Source organism: Ceratosolen solmsi, unplaced genomic scaffold (genome assembly GCF_000503995.2).
Source record: "Ceratosolen solmsi marchali unplaced genomic scaffold, CerSol_1.0 scaffold29, whole genome shotgun sequence".
NCBI classification, from domain to species: Eukaryota; Metazoa; Arthropoda; class Insecta; order Hymenoptera; family Agaonidae; genus Ceratosolen; species Ceratosolen solmsi.
Window position 1 is genome coordinate 8,931,913 of NW_011948417.1, and position 13,806 is coordinate 8,945,718.

Consider the following 13,806-nt stretch of genomic DNA (forward strand, 5'->3'; position numbering starts at 1 on the left):
ATTAGAGTAAACACTTTCGTTTGAATTTAAAGAAAGTGTTTCTCGTCTCTCCAGCCGCAATTCGCGCAATTGTCCTGGCGTTCGTCCTCCGGTGACCGCGAGGTCTCAGCGTCAAAGTGGGCCCCCCTACCACTCCTCTTGAGCGACGACGACGGCGACGGCGACGGCGATGGCGACGGCGGCGATGGTGGCGGCAGCCGCGATCTGCACCTGTGCACCGCTGTCGAGGTGTCGGGGCTTTTCACCTGGTAGTTCGGCCTGCAATCGCAAGCGCGCAGGTTGTCTGGCCCGATTCTCCGGTCGAAAGCGAGCGAGACATCGAACGAGATAGAAAGAGAGAGGGAGTGAGAGAAAGGCCGGCGATGAGCGTCGCGGAACCCGTCGCGGCCAGTGAGAGAAGCGGACCCCGCGTCCCCGTAGCTCGTTTTTGCCAGGGAAATTCGAGGGCAGTCGGTCCATCAGGAAGAGCATCGGCCTGGATGTCGATGTAAGCCGTCTGGCCACCAATCCTACGAAGAGGAGTAGGAGGCGAAAGTGCGCCCGATAAAGGGAAAAGGAGAACGATTTAGCAGCTGCAAGATGGATACCGTTTTTGAGAAGATGGCCAAGATAAATTTGGTAATGTCTACATTGTGGATGAAGTGGCTTTCTGTTCGGTGGTCCATTTTTTATTATTTTTTTTTTTTTAATTTTTTTTTTATTGTTGTTTTGCTTCCCTTTACCCGGGACGTTATGGGACGTTATTTGTTGTCATTACGCAAGCTTCGATCAATTTCGTATATTTGAGAATGGAAAATGTAACTTATCATTGATATCGAATTAAACGACGAGCCTCACAGTGTCAGCCTCGATGTCTGTCGATTCCGACGATCTGTTATTCGACTGCTCAATATTGTTTTATGAGTATTTCTTCTGAAGCCTAGTTCATTGCTTTACGCAATACGTGTGTTTTTAGTATAATCTTTGAAGTTTCAACAATAACGATGTTTTAAATTTATTGGTGATGTTTTAACGGTATTCATTAGTCTGTGATAGTGGATATTAATTTTCCCATTAAACGGAAAATATAGGCACTGTGATGTTCCAAGCAAGTGTTTGATTCAAATAAAAAATTCAGATATTATAGGCCTTTAGTTACTTTAGTTACTTGGTACGATAATGTTTATATATTCATCATTATTATGAAATTATTTGCAAATTAAAAGGTAGAATTAGTCGTGAATTTAAAAAAAAAATTGTTATTTTAAATTATTTGAATTTCTTACAACGCTATCCTCGAAGGTCTTAAAACTTTTGTACATAATTAATTAATGACACATTGATTTATAAGAAATATATAAAATAATGATTATAATATTAGACTATTAACAATATTAATTCATGCCTATAATTTAACGATTATATAATAAAATCAGTTACAATTTTAAACAACAAATTTAAACAATATAATCCTCTATATATTATATTAATATACATGTTAATCACATCGATGTATAATTTTTTTAATTGGATTAAATTATAAAATATTTTAGGAATTATTACAGCTAATTGGAATATGAATTCAATGGATTTTATTGTGATGTATTTTGAATATATTAGCTTATATCATTAAGCTTTCCAATGATCTTTTAATTGTATTTATAGTCTTTTAATTGTATCTATTTATTTTATATTATCAATTAGTTCTTGTCCATATTATATACATGATATTTAAATAGTAATATTATTTAAATAGTAATTTATTATTTAAATAATAATTTAACCTAACAATATAATATTTTATAAAGTATATAGAAAGATATCAAATCACATTTTTTATTTACGAAAATTAATAATTTTTAAAAGGTCGAATCATAAATATTTATATATAATTGAAGATTGATGAGAAGTAAGGGGAAAAATGTTTAAGAAAAAAATTCTTGGAATAGATATATTATACTAATAGTAATAAATCATGATGTATAAACAGTGCTAAGTTCGAAAGAAGAATGAAAAGAATAGCTTTTTAAAAATGTAAATTTTGAAAATTAAGAAATCTATATGTGAAAAAAATGTGATAATATTTTAATAAGTAACTGCAACTGTGAAAGGTTAAGAAAGTTTTAAAACAAAATACGATATAATTAGTAGAAATGAACGAAAGCTATATTATCTAGTTAGACACTTTATTTAGTTTTACGTAACTTTTAAATATTATCAGAATTTATTAAATAATCCACGATGGGTTTAACTTTTAATTTCATATTATTATGTTATAATTATGCTATAATACAGAATACGGACACAAGTTTGATTGATCTAAAGTAATGTTACGAAGAATTTAAGTCACCGTTAAAGAAAAAAGAAAAAAAATTGAATGAAAATTGCCGATTATTTCGCAAGCTTATTATTCCACGTTTTATTCGCAAGTGACTGACTGGCACGTACATGAATTAGATTGGAAGGGACACTTAATCATTATTAACATGTGAATTGATTTTCGCTGGTTTACTATAGGTGGTCTACCGCAGGTCTTAAGCGGCTGTCGCTTGAAATTCTTAAAAATTAGTCTTTTCGCATTCGGAATACCTTGTTCGACTTGTCCACCAACTTCTGATATGAAAAATTAAATCCAATACATTTCAATGAAGAAAACATAAGGAAAAGAAAAAAGTATTCTTAACTTAATGGAGGAAGACAAAAATTTTAAACATAGGAAATTTAAAACATCGTCTCGAAAAGATCGCGTGGGTTTTCAACTGAATTTAAAAATTTGATTTTAATTAAATTTAAAACAAAATCCTCGAAATATCCAAACCATTACTCCATTCGACAATAGGATAAAAAGGGAAAAAGCTCGCGAGTTAAACTCGCTCAATTTCGAACGGCCCAATCAACAATACATTTATACAAATATTACAATGCCAATTGCTTCTCCTATTATGCCTGTCCTACGTTTGTCCTCGGGAGTTTAAAGCAGCCGGGATAAATTGATCTATTTGTAGAAACGCTGGTGAATCCACTTCCCTGCCTACTTATGTCGCCAGTAGGTATTTCGAGGTGCGTGCTACTTTTTGGATGCGTACTGCTCGACTTCTCCATTTGCCGTAACTTGCCTCACCGCGCACGCGCACCCCATTCGCCAAAAGTATCGCCTGTAAAGGTCAATTTTACCGGCGACTCCTGTGAATCGATATTTGCGGAATTGATTTTGAAATATATTCGCTTCCATTCTTTAAGCGACTTTCGTTATATATCATTTACATATTTTACCATGTGTACTTGGATGTACTCAGCGTGTAGTTTGATGGCACGTAGAAAATTATTTTCGATAACTCTTTTCGTGTGCATTCGATTTATCTTTACATCCATACATTTATTTTCAATCAATTACATTTATTTCAGCAATTCTAAACTTATTTCTGAATCGTCTGTTCAGATAATGCTTTAAACTTTTTTTTCAATATATATATATATATACGATCATTATTATTAGAGTTCGACGAAGAATAAATGTTGTATACAAGCGAATTAACGATAATATCAATATTAATATTCACACATTACAACTATATGAATAATTAAAATTTGAAGTAAATATTTCAAAACATCGAAATTACGCTTAATCGTTATTAATTTTTATTGCACTACTTATTAAGACCGATATATTCTTAAGCTATGAATACTGATAAATTTATAATAATATATTAACCTATGATTCTATATTATAATTAACTCTCACATGAATGGTAACATTAAAATTTTTATTTTACTATCATATACAAACAAATTGTTATAATATCGTATTCATATTGTTTGAACATTATACTAAGTATTAGTAGTGATTGGTTTAATTTTGAACTATTTGAATGAACAAATAAAATGTTATATAATATAAAAATGAATTTCCTTTTGAAATTTGTGGATATTAAAAAGTACTAATTATATTTGTACGCGTAACAGTTACGAAGTATATAACGCGAGATTGTTAATATCAATATGCATTCATTTTGACACTCTAATCTCTGTATAAAAAATATTTCTGTTCTATTATTTTGTTAAGTTTATCAAAATTAAATTTCTTGAAATGAAACATTAATTGCAATTAAAGTGTTATAGGCGAAAACATTAGTTAATTTTCTATTAATTTACTTATTAATTACGTAAATTTATTTAATTTATGGTATCTATATAATTTATTTAGTTCTTTTTAAGTAAAGTTTAAATACCATTGAGGATACTTTTAAATTTAGATTAGTTTTAATACTTAGTTTACTATAAAATTGTAAAATAAATTAATAAATTCTTTAGTCTGTTTTCTTGCAGTATTTCATATATTTACATTTTTCTGTTTCTATATTCCAGACATAGATTTAAGAAATAGAAAGTTTCTATTCTTATTTACGTACAAAGATATTAACATCTTTTATTCTTAGAATTTTTAATATTGAAATGTTTAACATAAAATTATGACTTTGTGTATGTTGTGTTGTTACAACCAAAAGATTTGAAAAAAATTTTAACTTACACAACGTTACTTTAATAACTGCACATTTAATTAAGATATACATAAGTGATATACATTGTAAATATAAGAAGTAGATTATTCCATTTGTTAGTGATATATTATTTTTGCAAATTGTAAGTAAAATATGAATGAATTAAGTACGCAATGTTAATAAACATTAAACTTTTTCGTTATTTATAGATAATTTTTAAGAAATTTTATTGAATTCTTATTATAAATTAAATATTTTAAGATTATTATTTAAATTTGTTTAAATTATTGGTCGATATTAAATAAATTATATAAAATATATATATGTTTAGTATTAATAAAAATCTAAATAATGCAATTAAGATAATAATTATTTAATAACATTACTGCACATATTACATTATTAGATTAATAGTTTATTATTTAAATAAATGTATAGTAGTATATTATTTAAATAAATCCCATAGTATTATATATCTTTAATAATATGTACTTAATATTTTTTAATGTTAATTATTCATTAGGCCAAATATAAAATAGTAAAGTGGCATATTCAAATAAATAATTGACTTTATTTTTCAAAATAAATTACAAAGTTAGTTCAAGTTTTGATTTACCTTATGCTCACTCATACTACAATATTTTAAAAGTATATAAAATTTTTTCTTATATCATTATGCGCATTTAAATTGAGAATAAGTATTGCCCGAACGAAAGCGAACATATTAATAGAAACCCATGTAAATTGAAATCATTAAATCTTCGTTCGTGTATGATATACATAAATTTAAAATTAAGAAAAACCACAATTTTATTAACGCTTGTACCCGCGTTTAATCAACACGGGATATTTGTCTTTCGTTTTTAATTATAAACCTTTTATCTGAATTTATGAAAACGACGACATTAAACCAAAAAATACACGAATGGCAATTAAAGTTCGTTGAAATTGTATTTCTTGTATTTTTAACAGCACCTAAAGCGCATATAAACTATTTTATATATTGTTTTACAAGATGGAAATGGGATCAACAGAAGCGATTTATTAATAGTTTAAATGGTATAGGTTCGGTCAAATCTATGACTATATGTAAGCAAAAAAATGCATGCATCGTATGTACATAGCATTTTTCACATCATTTTATGGCAATTGTGTACACATCATTATTTGTTTTGCTCGTGGGATTTAATGATTACTTTATATAAATAAGTCTTTAATTAGTCATAAGAATCGCAGAGAGAAATGCTCTTCAATAGGATGTAGGCAATGTTACATTACTTCATTGCTTAGAGAAATTGAAATTTCTGTTTTACTTTTACCACCAATCGCAAATTGTCTCACCAAAATTAATTACGTTTTCTATGAAGTAAGTTTAGCGCTAAAATTTTACTAAATATATTATTGTGTTAAATTATTTAATGTAACAAAATACAATATATATATATATATATATATATATATATAACGCGAGTTAAAATAAAATTTCATTCTCGATAAAAATTGATTTTTACACTATCAGAATATTTTTTTTTATCGAATGGTTGAATAATTTGAATATAAAAAAATAACATTGAGATTCTAAATTCGTGGCATAAGCTGATTATAATAGTCATAATCTGTATATTACAGTCATATGTACATCTTAACACTACATTATAGAATCAATTCAAACATTTTAATCAATAATTTAAAAGTTCCATGAATTTGTTATCTCAGTTTTTAAAATAATGACGTAAAACAAAAAAAAAAAACACACGAAAACACACACGCGCGCGCGGGCGCGCGCAATTAAATTTAATAATTAAAGTAGAAAAATAGATTTACACGAGAGAGAACAAGTTCTACTGGAAGAAATATCATACAAAGAAAGGAGGAGCTCGTTTAGCCTTTGCATATTGTGATAGGAAAAGAAATGGTGCTCGGTGTATCTACATACAAATTTTCTTCACACTCACTGCTCTGAAAGGCTTGTCCATCATTTTGTCTTCAGTGTTTTCAAAGAGTACTCTGTCCTGGAAAAGCACCGAACGCAAACCTGTTACTTCTATAGCCCGCCTGCTTTATTTATCCTCGTAGTTTTCGTGGGACTTAGGTTCCATGCGTCCGGGTTTCATCTTCGTCTCGTCCCCGGCTTGGATCAAACGGCATTCCCTGCCAAGGCGCGATAAGCTGTGTGAATGATCGACGAGAGCTCACGGGGCCATCGTCTCCTTGGCCAATGTTTACCTCCGGTGGCACGTTATTCCCTCCCGGCGCGTGATTACCTCGTCGACCACCCCGCTCGCCTCGTTATAAAACCGGTGTAACACCGCGTTCTTGTTCTCGACTTCCTGCCGGTTGAGCATGCTTGTTTTTTCCCTCTCGCATAAGGTAGATCTGATCGAGCCGCACCGAGGCTGCTTTTTCTTGGACCAGAGAGTGAGAGTTGGCGCACTCGTTACGGAGTGGCTTTAATGACTCACAGCTCCGCAGTCTCGAACGGTTATTAGAGCTTCCCGAAGCTTCTAAGCCACGTGCCCTGCCATTTTAATAGCTTAGAGACTTATCTTTTTGACTCCTGTGCCTCTGACTAGAGAATCGCTATTAATGATCCATACAATTGTTGAATACAAACTTGCAAAAAATAAATGAGTAGGCGTTTCAAAGTGTGCGGAAGCGTAACTGTAAACAAATTTGTTTAACGCTATTGTATTCATTGATGATTTCATTTTATATGGAAGCCTGCACTTGCAAGTCTTTGACTTTTTTTATTGCTTAATTTTTCCTGTAAAACAGTAATCAAGGGTGTAAGTAAAAATTAAGAATTTTTTATCTAGAGTGTATCTGTATTAATGTATTAACAATAAATGTGTGATAACCTGCAAAAAGCTAGTGCTATTAGAAATATATATATATGTATTAGAGAAACTAATTGAGAAATCTTTACTCGTCAAATTGTTTAAAAATTTTAGAAAGTTTCTTAAATATTATGAAGCTATCGTATCACTAATCTCTGTTAATAGAGAAGATAGATATAAAAGATTACGATCATATTTTATTTATTCAATTCAGTCGGAACACTTTTTAAATAAATATTCCATTCGATTTTATTGTTAAATAATGTATTTTTGACATTAAAAACTATTTTTCATTATTTTATAAGATAATATAACAGTTTTAAAATACTTTTTGAGAATGGTAAAAAATAAAGATAATATATATATATATATATATATATATATATATATATATATATAAGTATGCGTGCACATAATAAATTTATTAGAATAATAATTTATACTACATATTTTGTAGCTAAAATCCAAAATTCTAATATTATATTAATATCATGTGTGTTTGTTTAAGTCCATAACAAACCATTGGAATACTAATTATATTTTTATTTTTTATTGCAGGTAAGCAAAAATTGATACCAGTAGATACCTACTACTAGATAGCGGTACGTAGCTTAGCCTTTCTATGAATTGACTTGATCATATTGTATTAATATTGGATGAAAAAACACTTTGTACATATGCGTTAATTGAACCGCGGAATTGGCTCTTTAAAACTGTTGTACGCTTATTTCACGCTGGGAATACTTATTGCTAGGAATATAATTATTGAACCGACTCAACGCTATTAGCCGTAAGTTAACAGTTTTGTAATAACGGTAAAACTTTGTAAGTTGAAAAATTTTAGTTTTATTTTACACACTCGATATTAGACATTAAAGTCATTTCGTGGTACTTATAAATATCCTTACGTCTCATTCCATTAATACATATATTATTCGAATTACGTGATGTGGCGGTCGTTTCATAGACTGTTCGAAATTGTCGCACGCATAGCCATTTGATAGTAAAGCCGAGAAATATACGCGGTGGCTTGAGTTCAAGAGAAGGAGCGAGAGAGAGAGAGAGAGAGAGAGAGAGAGAGAGAGAGAGAGAGAGAAAGAGGGAGAGTACGAGAGATGACGATAAAATCGCGCAAGCATGTTTTTCTTCGACGGAAACCTCGTATAGATAATTTATGATTATAATGATACATGTGTGTGCAAGTTAGTCATGAGGACTTAGTTTGTTATTAACTTCTTGCCTCGCATTCGGAAATTTGGGCGTTCCTTATATGTATTACAATCGATTGGAAGCGTATGCAAAGCAAATAGATATTCATATAATAGAAGTAAATATTTTAAATATAATTATTGTTCTTCGATAGGAGGCAATCAGAAGTAGAAAGAAATCGGAGCATTGTAAAATTGTAAAATTATAAACGTTTGGAAGGAAATGTTTGTCAATGAAATTAATTCAATTTCCTACGAATAATTGAAGCCCAACAGAATTCAAAATAGATTAAAGTGGCTCATTTGAAAAGTGAAATCGAATCCTTTCACACATTTGTATGCAGGCAGACATAAAAATTACTTAACGATAAAAACTATTATTTAAGAATATTGATGTTGCGATACAACACCTGCATTGGCTACTTTCAAATGTTGTTTATCGTTAAGTTATCAACTTGAATTCAATTTTTTTTAATATTAGCTTAAAATATACAATCGCTCAATATATAGTAAATATAAATATTCTGAATTTCAAAATATGGATAGTTGCTGATATGATAATAATTGTATAATACTAATACAGTTATGATACTAATTGGAATATAACTGTAAGTCTATATTGTTATTTTTACAATTATAGTTTCAATGTACATCAATTGAATTTCTTTAATATTGTACAAAATTTCTATCAACTTTTTATATTAATTAATTAATTGGCATTAGTTAAAAACCTATATAATATATTATGATAAATTTTCAGCGCGACTAGATGCAAATTTTATAAATTATTTATCTATTTCACTATTTAAAAATAAATTTATGAGGAAAATCCAATTCCTAATGAACTTGTAAAGATTGAGTTGAGTTGAATTTCATTAAAAACAAAAAAAAACAAAAATAAAAAAGTCTGTTCAAAACTAGTTTGAAGAAATTAAAAATTGTAAAATAGCTATGTCATCATATTGATTAAGGATTTTTTTTCTTCAATTTTTACTTTAATTACATTTTTCATCAAATTGAATTAAAGAAATAAGCTTTTTAAACATTATAAATACTCAATCCCAAATGACGCAAATATATCTAAATAATATAAATATAAAGAAATCGCTCACACCTACTTATTGGAAAATTACAGATGACAATACAATTTGTTAAGTCACCAAAAGCGATATTAGATAAAAAAATTCCTAAATTCAAAAATATTAGGCATCAACACTGTCTACGTAGGCTAATAGAAACGAAAATCTTAGCGCCTCAGACAAGTGAGTAAGCGCACAATGTAAACTAAAATGAAAATGAAGACCGACGGAAAATGTGGCGCACCTTTCGATATGAAAGCAGCGCGACTGCGCGTATGCGAGATAGATGAGGACTTGGCTCATTTTATTCCTTTGCGAATTATGAATTTGTCTGTGGTTCTTTTTTTGCATGAAACGAAAGCGGAACTTTATGTTGTTATTCTAATGAGAATACTTGCTACATTACTATACATTAGTAAGTGTGCTGACTTTATGAACTCATAATTTTATAATTAGATATGCTTGGTAATAAATTCAAGTTTCATGGTAAACGTAATATTTTACTTTTTTGAGAATACTGTATGTATAGTTTAGATTCTTGTAATGCTCATTAGAAAACTACTTTATTAATGATTATGTGCGATTGGTTAAATTAATTAATTAATTCGTTAATTAATGAATAAATAAATAAGAAGATGCGTTTTTAAAGACTGATTTATTGAGATAATCAAAAAGTATTTATTATAAACTGCTCGAGTGCACATGTATACGTATGTAGAAAGGAAAAATCTATAAATATATGTAGTTAATTTTATAATAAATATTCATTTACATGAATTGCTTAGAAACGAAATAGTATTTTTATCGTAATTGTGAAAGAAACGGAACACTTTTAAACAGTTGTTTACACTTATCAAACAAATCTTGCCACTACATTTAATAAATACTTAACAAATTAATTAAGTCTGCGTGTCTTAAATTAATGGAACAACTTTAATAATGTTTAAAATATTATGCAACGAATTTCTATTAGACAATAGAATGTGCGTCAAATAGGAATGAAAGTTTAATTCAAATGCCATCCCGTGCATTAGCCGAATGTTATAATTAACATATAATCATAAACATTTATAAATTGATGTAAAATTTTTTTGATTTAGTTTTAGAAAGTAAAATAATTAAGGAGCACGTTAAAGTATTCGCAAACCGTATAAAGATATTAATGAAGCAAAAAATATTGAATTCACTTGGACTGACATTTTAGATATTTATATGTATTTATATTTATCATATTTTATTATTGTATATTTTTATTTCATGATTCAATATGTCATAACATTCCGATATAGATCAGAGCTTCATATTTTGGTCAAGGATTCTAATAAATAATTGTCTAAAAATAAATTCAATTAAAAGTATTTATTAACGTAGAGAGCCTTTTGAGACCGGTTGTTAGTAACATTAAAGGAAAAAAAAAAAAAAAAAAAAACTTATTAAAACTATCGGCTGCAATTAATGAAAAATTTGGTAATAATGCCAAAGAATTCTAAAATACTTTAATAGAGGAACATTGTGAGAAAATCCGTATGATTTTATGAAAGGAAGGTGAATATGTAAATAATTGAAATGCGTGCCACGAGTAATGCGCGATGCGTGCACGTAATGTGATAATGACAGGTAGATTAGTTGAATGGCTAATGACAGGCAAATGATTGGCAAGACGCGCAGATCGATGTGCTTTACGAAAGGCGCACGGTACGCGATAACGAAAGCGACTAATGCGTCGTCATGGCCGAAAACGAAATCGCGGCTCGTCTTCGTCACGCTCGGCCAAGGGGAAATTTACGCGTGCAGGCGGGCGTGCGCGCGTTGCGTGCGTCCGTGCGTCCGTGCGTCCGTGCGTCCGTGCGTCCGTGCGTACACATTGCGCAACCGTATCACCGGGTCGTTAAACCGATACCAAAGGAAAATCATTGTCTTGCAGCTATTGTTTTAGATTAGTTTAATAATATAGGTGGGCGTACGCTAATGCGAGTGAGCGAGAGTCCTTAGTATTTTTCCACCTCCTAGTTGCTACCGATTCTCATCGTGCCGATGCTCCTCCATTTCCGCAATAATTTCGCGCGCACTTAGTCTGGAGAAATTCGGCGTTCATTTTTCTTTCATGATTATCATCGCTCGTTCCTACGAAGCCAGCCGGGGACGTAAGTGCCGATGATAGAAAGCGCGTGACTTTTGTTTGCATTCGCCAATGGATTATTAAATAGTCTTACATCGGTATTCCATAAACAAGCTTTTCAAAAGAGTTCTCGCTCCACACGCCCGATCCCTATCCACAGTCACTATTACTCAATGAATTCCTGCATGAATTCTTCAAATAGCACAAAAAGCCAATAAATATTAAAACATGCCGGAGGCTCTATTTTATAGTTACATTAGCATTAGTGCAATACTAAATGTCCCGCGAGTCCAATTAACCAGAGAATACAGCAAATTAAAAGGAAAAATCCTTATTTACTTACGATATCTGTACTGAAAGTGCAGCGCATGAAAACTAAGCATCTTATTAGTGACTTAAAAAAAAAAAAATAATCGAAAGGTTGAATTAGAGTGCTGTAGTACACCAAACAATTGCTAATTCCTTTACAACGCGGAGTTAATATATCGACGATAATTAGATCCATGCTTGATCGGATTCACAGGTGCACATATATGTGTACATATACTCATTAACAGGCGCCTTCCTATAAAAACGAACCGGCGTATTTTTTTTCTTTTTTTTCGTCAGTTTTTATTTATTTATTTATTTATTTATTTATTTTTTTTTTTTGATTCACGGTATTATTACATTTTAATTGATCGCACTACCTATGGCTCGTTATTATTCTAGACTACGTGGCAGAAATTACTTTGATCATTGAGCCTCTTTTTTATTTGCTCGGTCAATATCTTATCGTTTATGATCAAATTGAAATATATAGATAGCCCATTGATAATTAAATACTAATTAGATAATATTATGATTAATTAATACTACACGGAAGCATTGAAATCCCTAATGGCATTTAAGATTTTGCATTTTTTTGTAATGTACATCTTATTGTCGTTAGATACCTAATTTTATCAATATATTATTTAAATGCACATACTTTTGGAAAGAAAAATTTTAGTATTAACTTACTGTACGTAGCTTACCTCAAATACAAAGTGTAATTGTATTTAATTTTAAGACAATAGCAAGTTTCATAAATTTCGTGACTTTTAATTTCAATTACTTTATAATGTATATACTCTTCATACAATACAGGAATATCGAAGTTATTTTATTAAAATTTATGTTTTTTAATCTATATTAAATTTAAATATTTACATGGAATGTAATGGCATATTACGGTTATCGCATAAGGCCATAAACACAATCGTCATACGTGTAGTAAAAATTGTAAATTTATAAATAATTGTTTTGAAAAGTTGGTTTCGCACTCCCATGATGTCTTGCATGTATTAAAATTAATGAATTTTGACATTCAAATCATTTTGAATGTGAAAATACGTTAAGAAAAAGCATTACTATCTTTGCCAATTATTTTTACAAATTTCGCATCGTATAGAATTATTTAAGATTTGAATATTTTTCATTTAAGAATTAATATTATGTTTATTCTCAATCAAATGAAACTTTTTTTTGAATTGTGTAAATTGTAATAAAGTAAGTGAATAATATATGGAGATGCGCGTGTATCACATCGTTATTCAATTTTTTAATGCCGAATTATTGTTTATTATTTTATACGCATTAACAACTTATTTAGCAAAGTTAGATTGTATCTATTTTTATTTATGAAATACAAATACTAATTTAATTGTCGAACAATGAATGCCAATGATGAATAAAATACACTTATCAATGTATTATATACTTATGTAGCGTAAAGGGGAGGTCAGTTGACTTGTAGCGTTAGCATTTAATTTTAAGCTCTATACAAACTATTTATGTCAGTTTTAATTATCAACAAAATTAATGTATCATATCAGAAATTAACATATAAATACAATCAAGAATTCGTAGAACATCCAGGGAAGTCTTTTCGTGCTTTTGAGTTCTTTCACATCGTTTCCTTGCACTTTCACCGATCAATTATTCTTTTATACTCGTGTATTAATCAGACGTATTATTCAAATACAAAGATGATAATAAATGTTGCGTTGCATTTTTACGTCAACTCTTTTACATATTATTATTATTTATTATTAGTATTATTTA

The 13,806-nt window shown here is 29.8% G+C and overlaps 1 protein-coding gene across 4 annotated transcripts in view; it reads left to right on the top strand.

Moving 5' to 3' along the window:
- Nucleotides 1–13,806, top strand: part of DAAM (disheveled-associated activator of morphogenesis-like protein) — a 144,251-nt gene that overhangs the window by 81,058 nt on the left and 49,387 nt on the right. Inside the window, exon 1 of one of the 4 annotated variants that reach the window (XM_011496506.1) lies at nt 263–618. The exons of the other annotated variants lie outside the window; for them this stretch is intronic. Within the exon in view, the coding sequence (XP_011494808.1) occupies nt 580–618 (39 nt within the window). The 5' untranslated portion in view covers nt 263–579. Of the gene's footprint in view, nt 1–262; nt 619–13,806 lie in introns of those variants that run through there. 4 annotated transcript variants of the gene reach the window in all.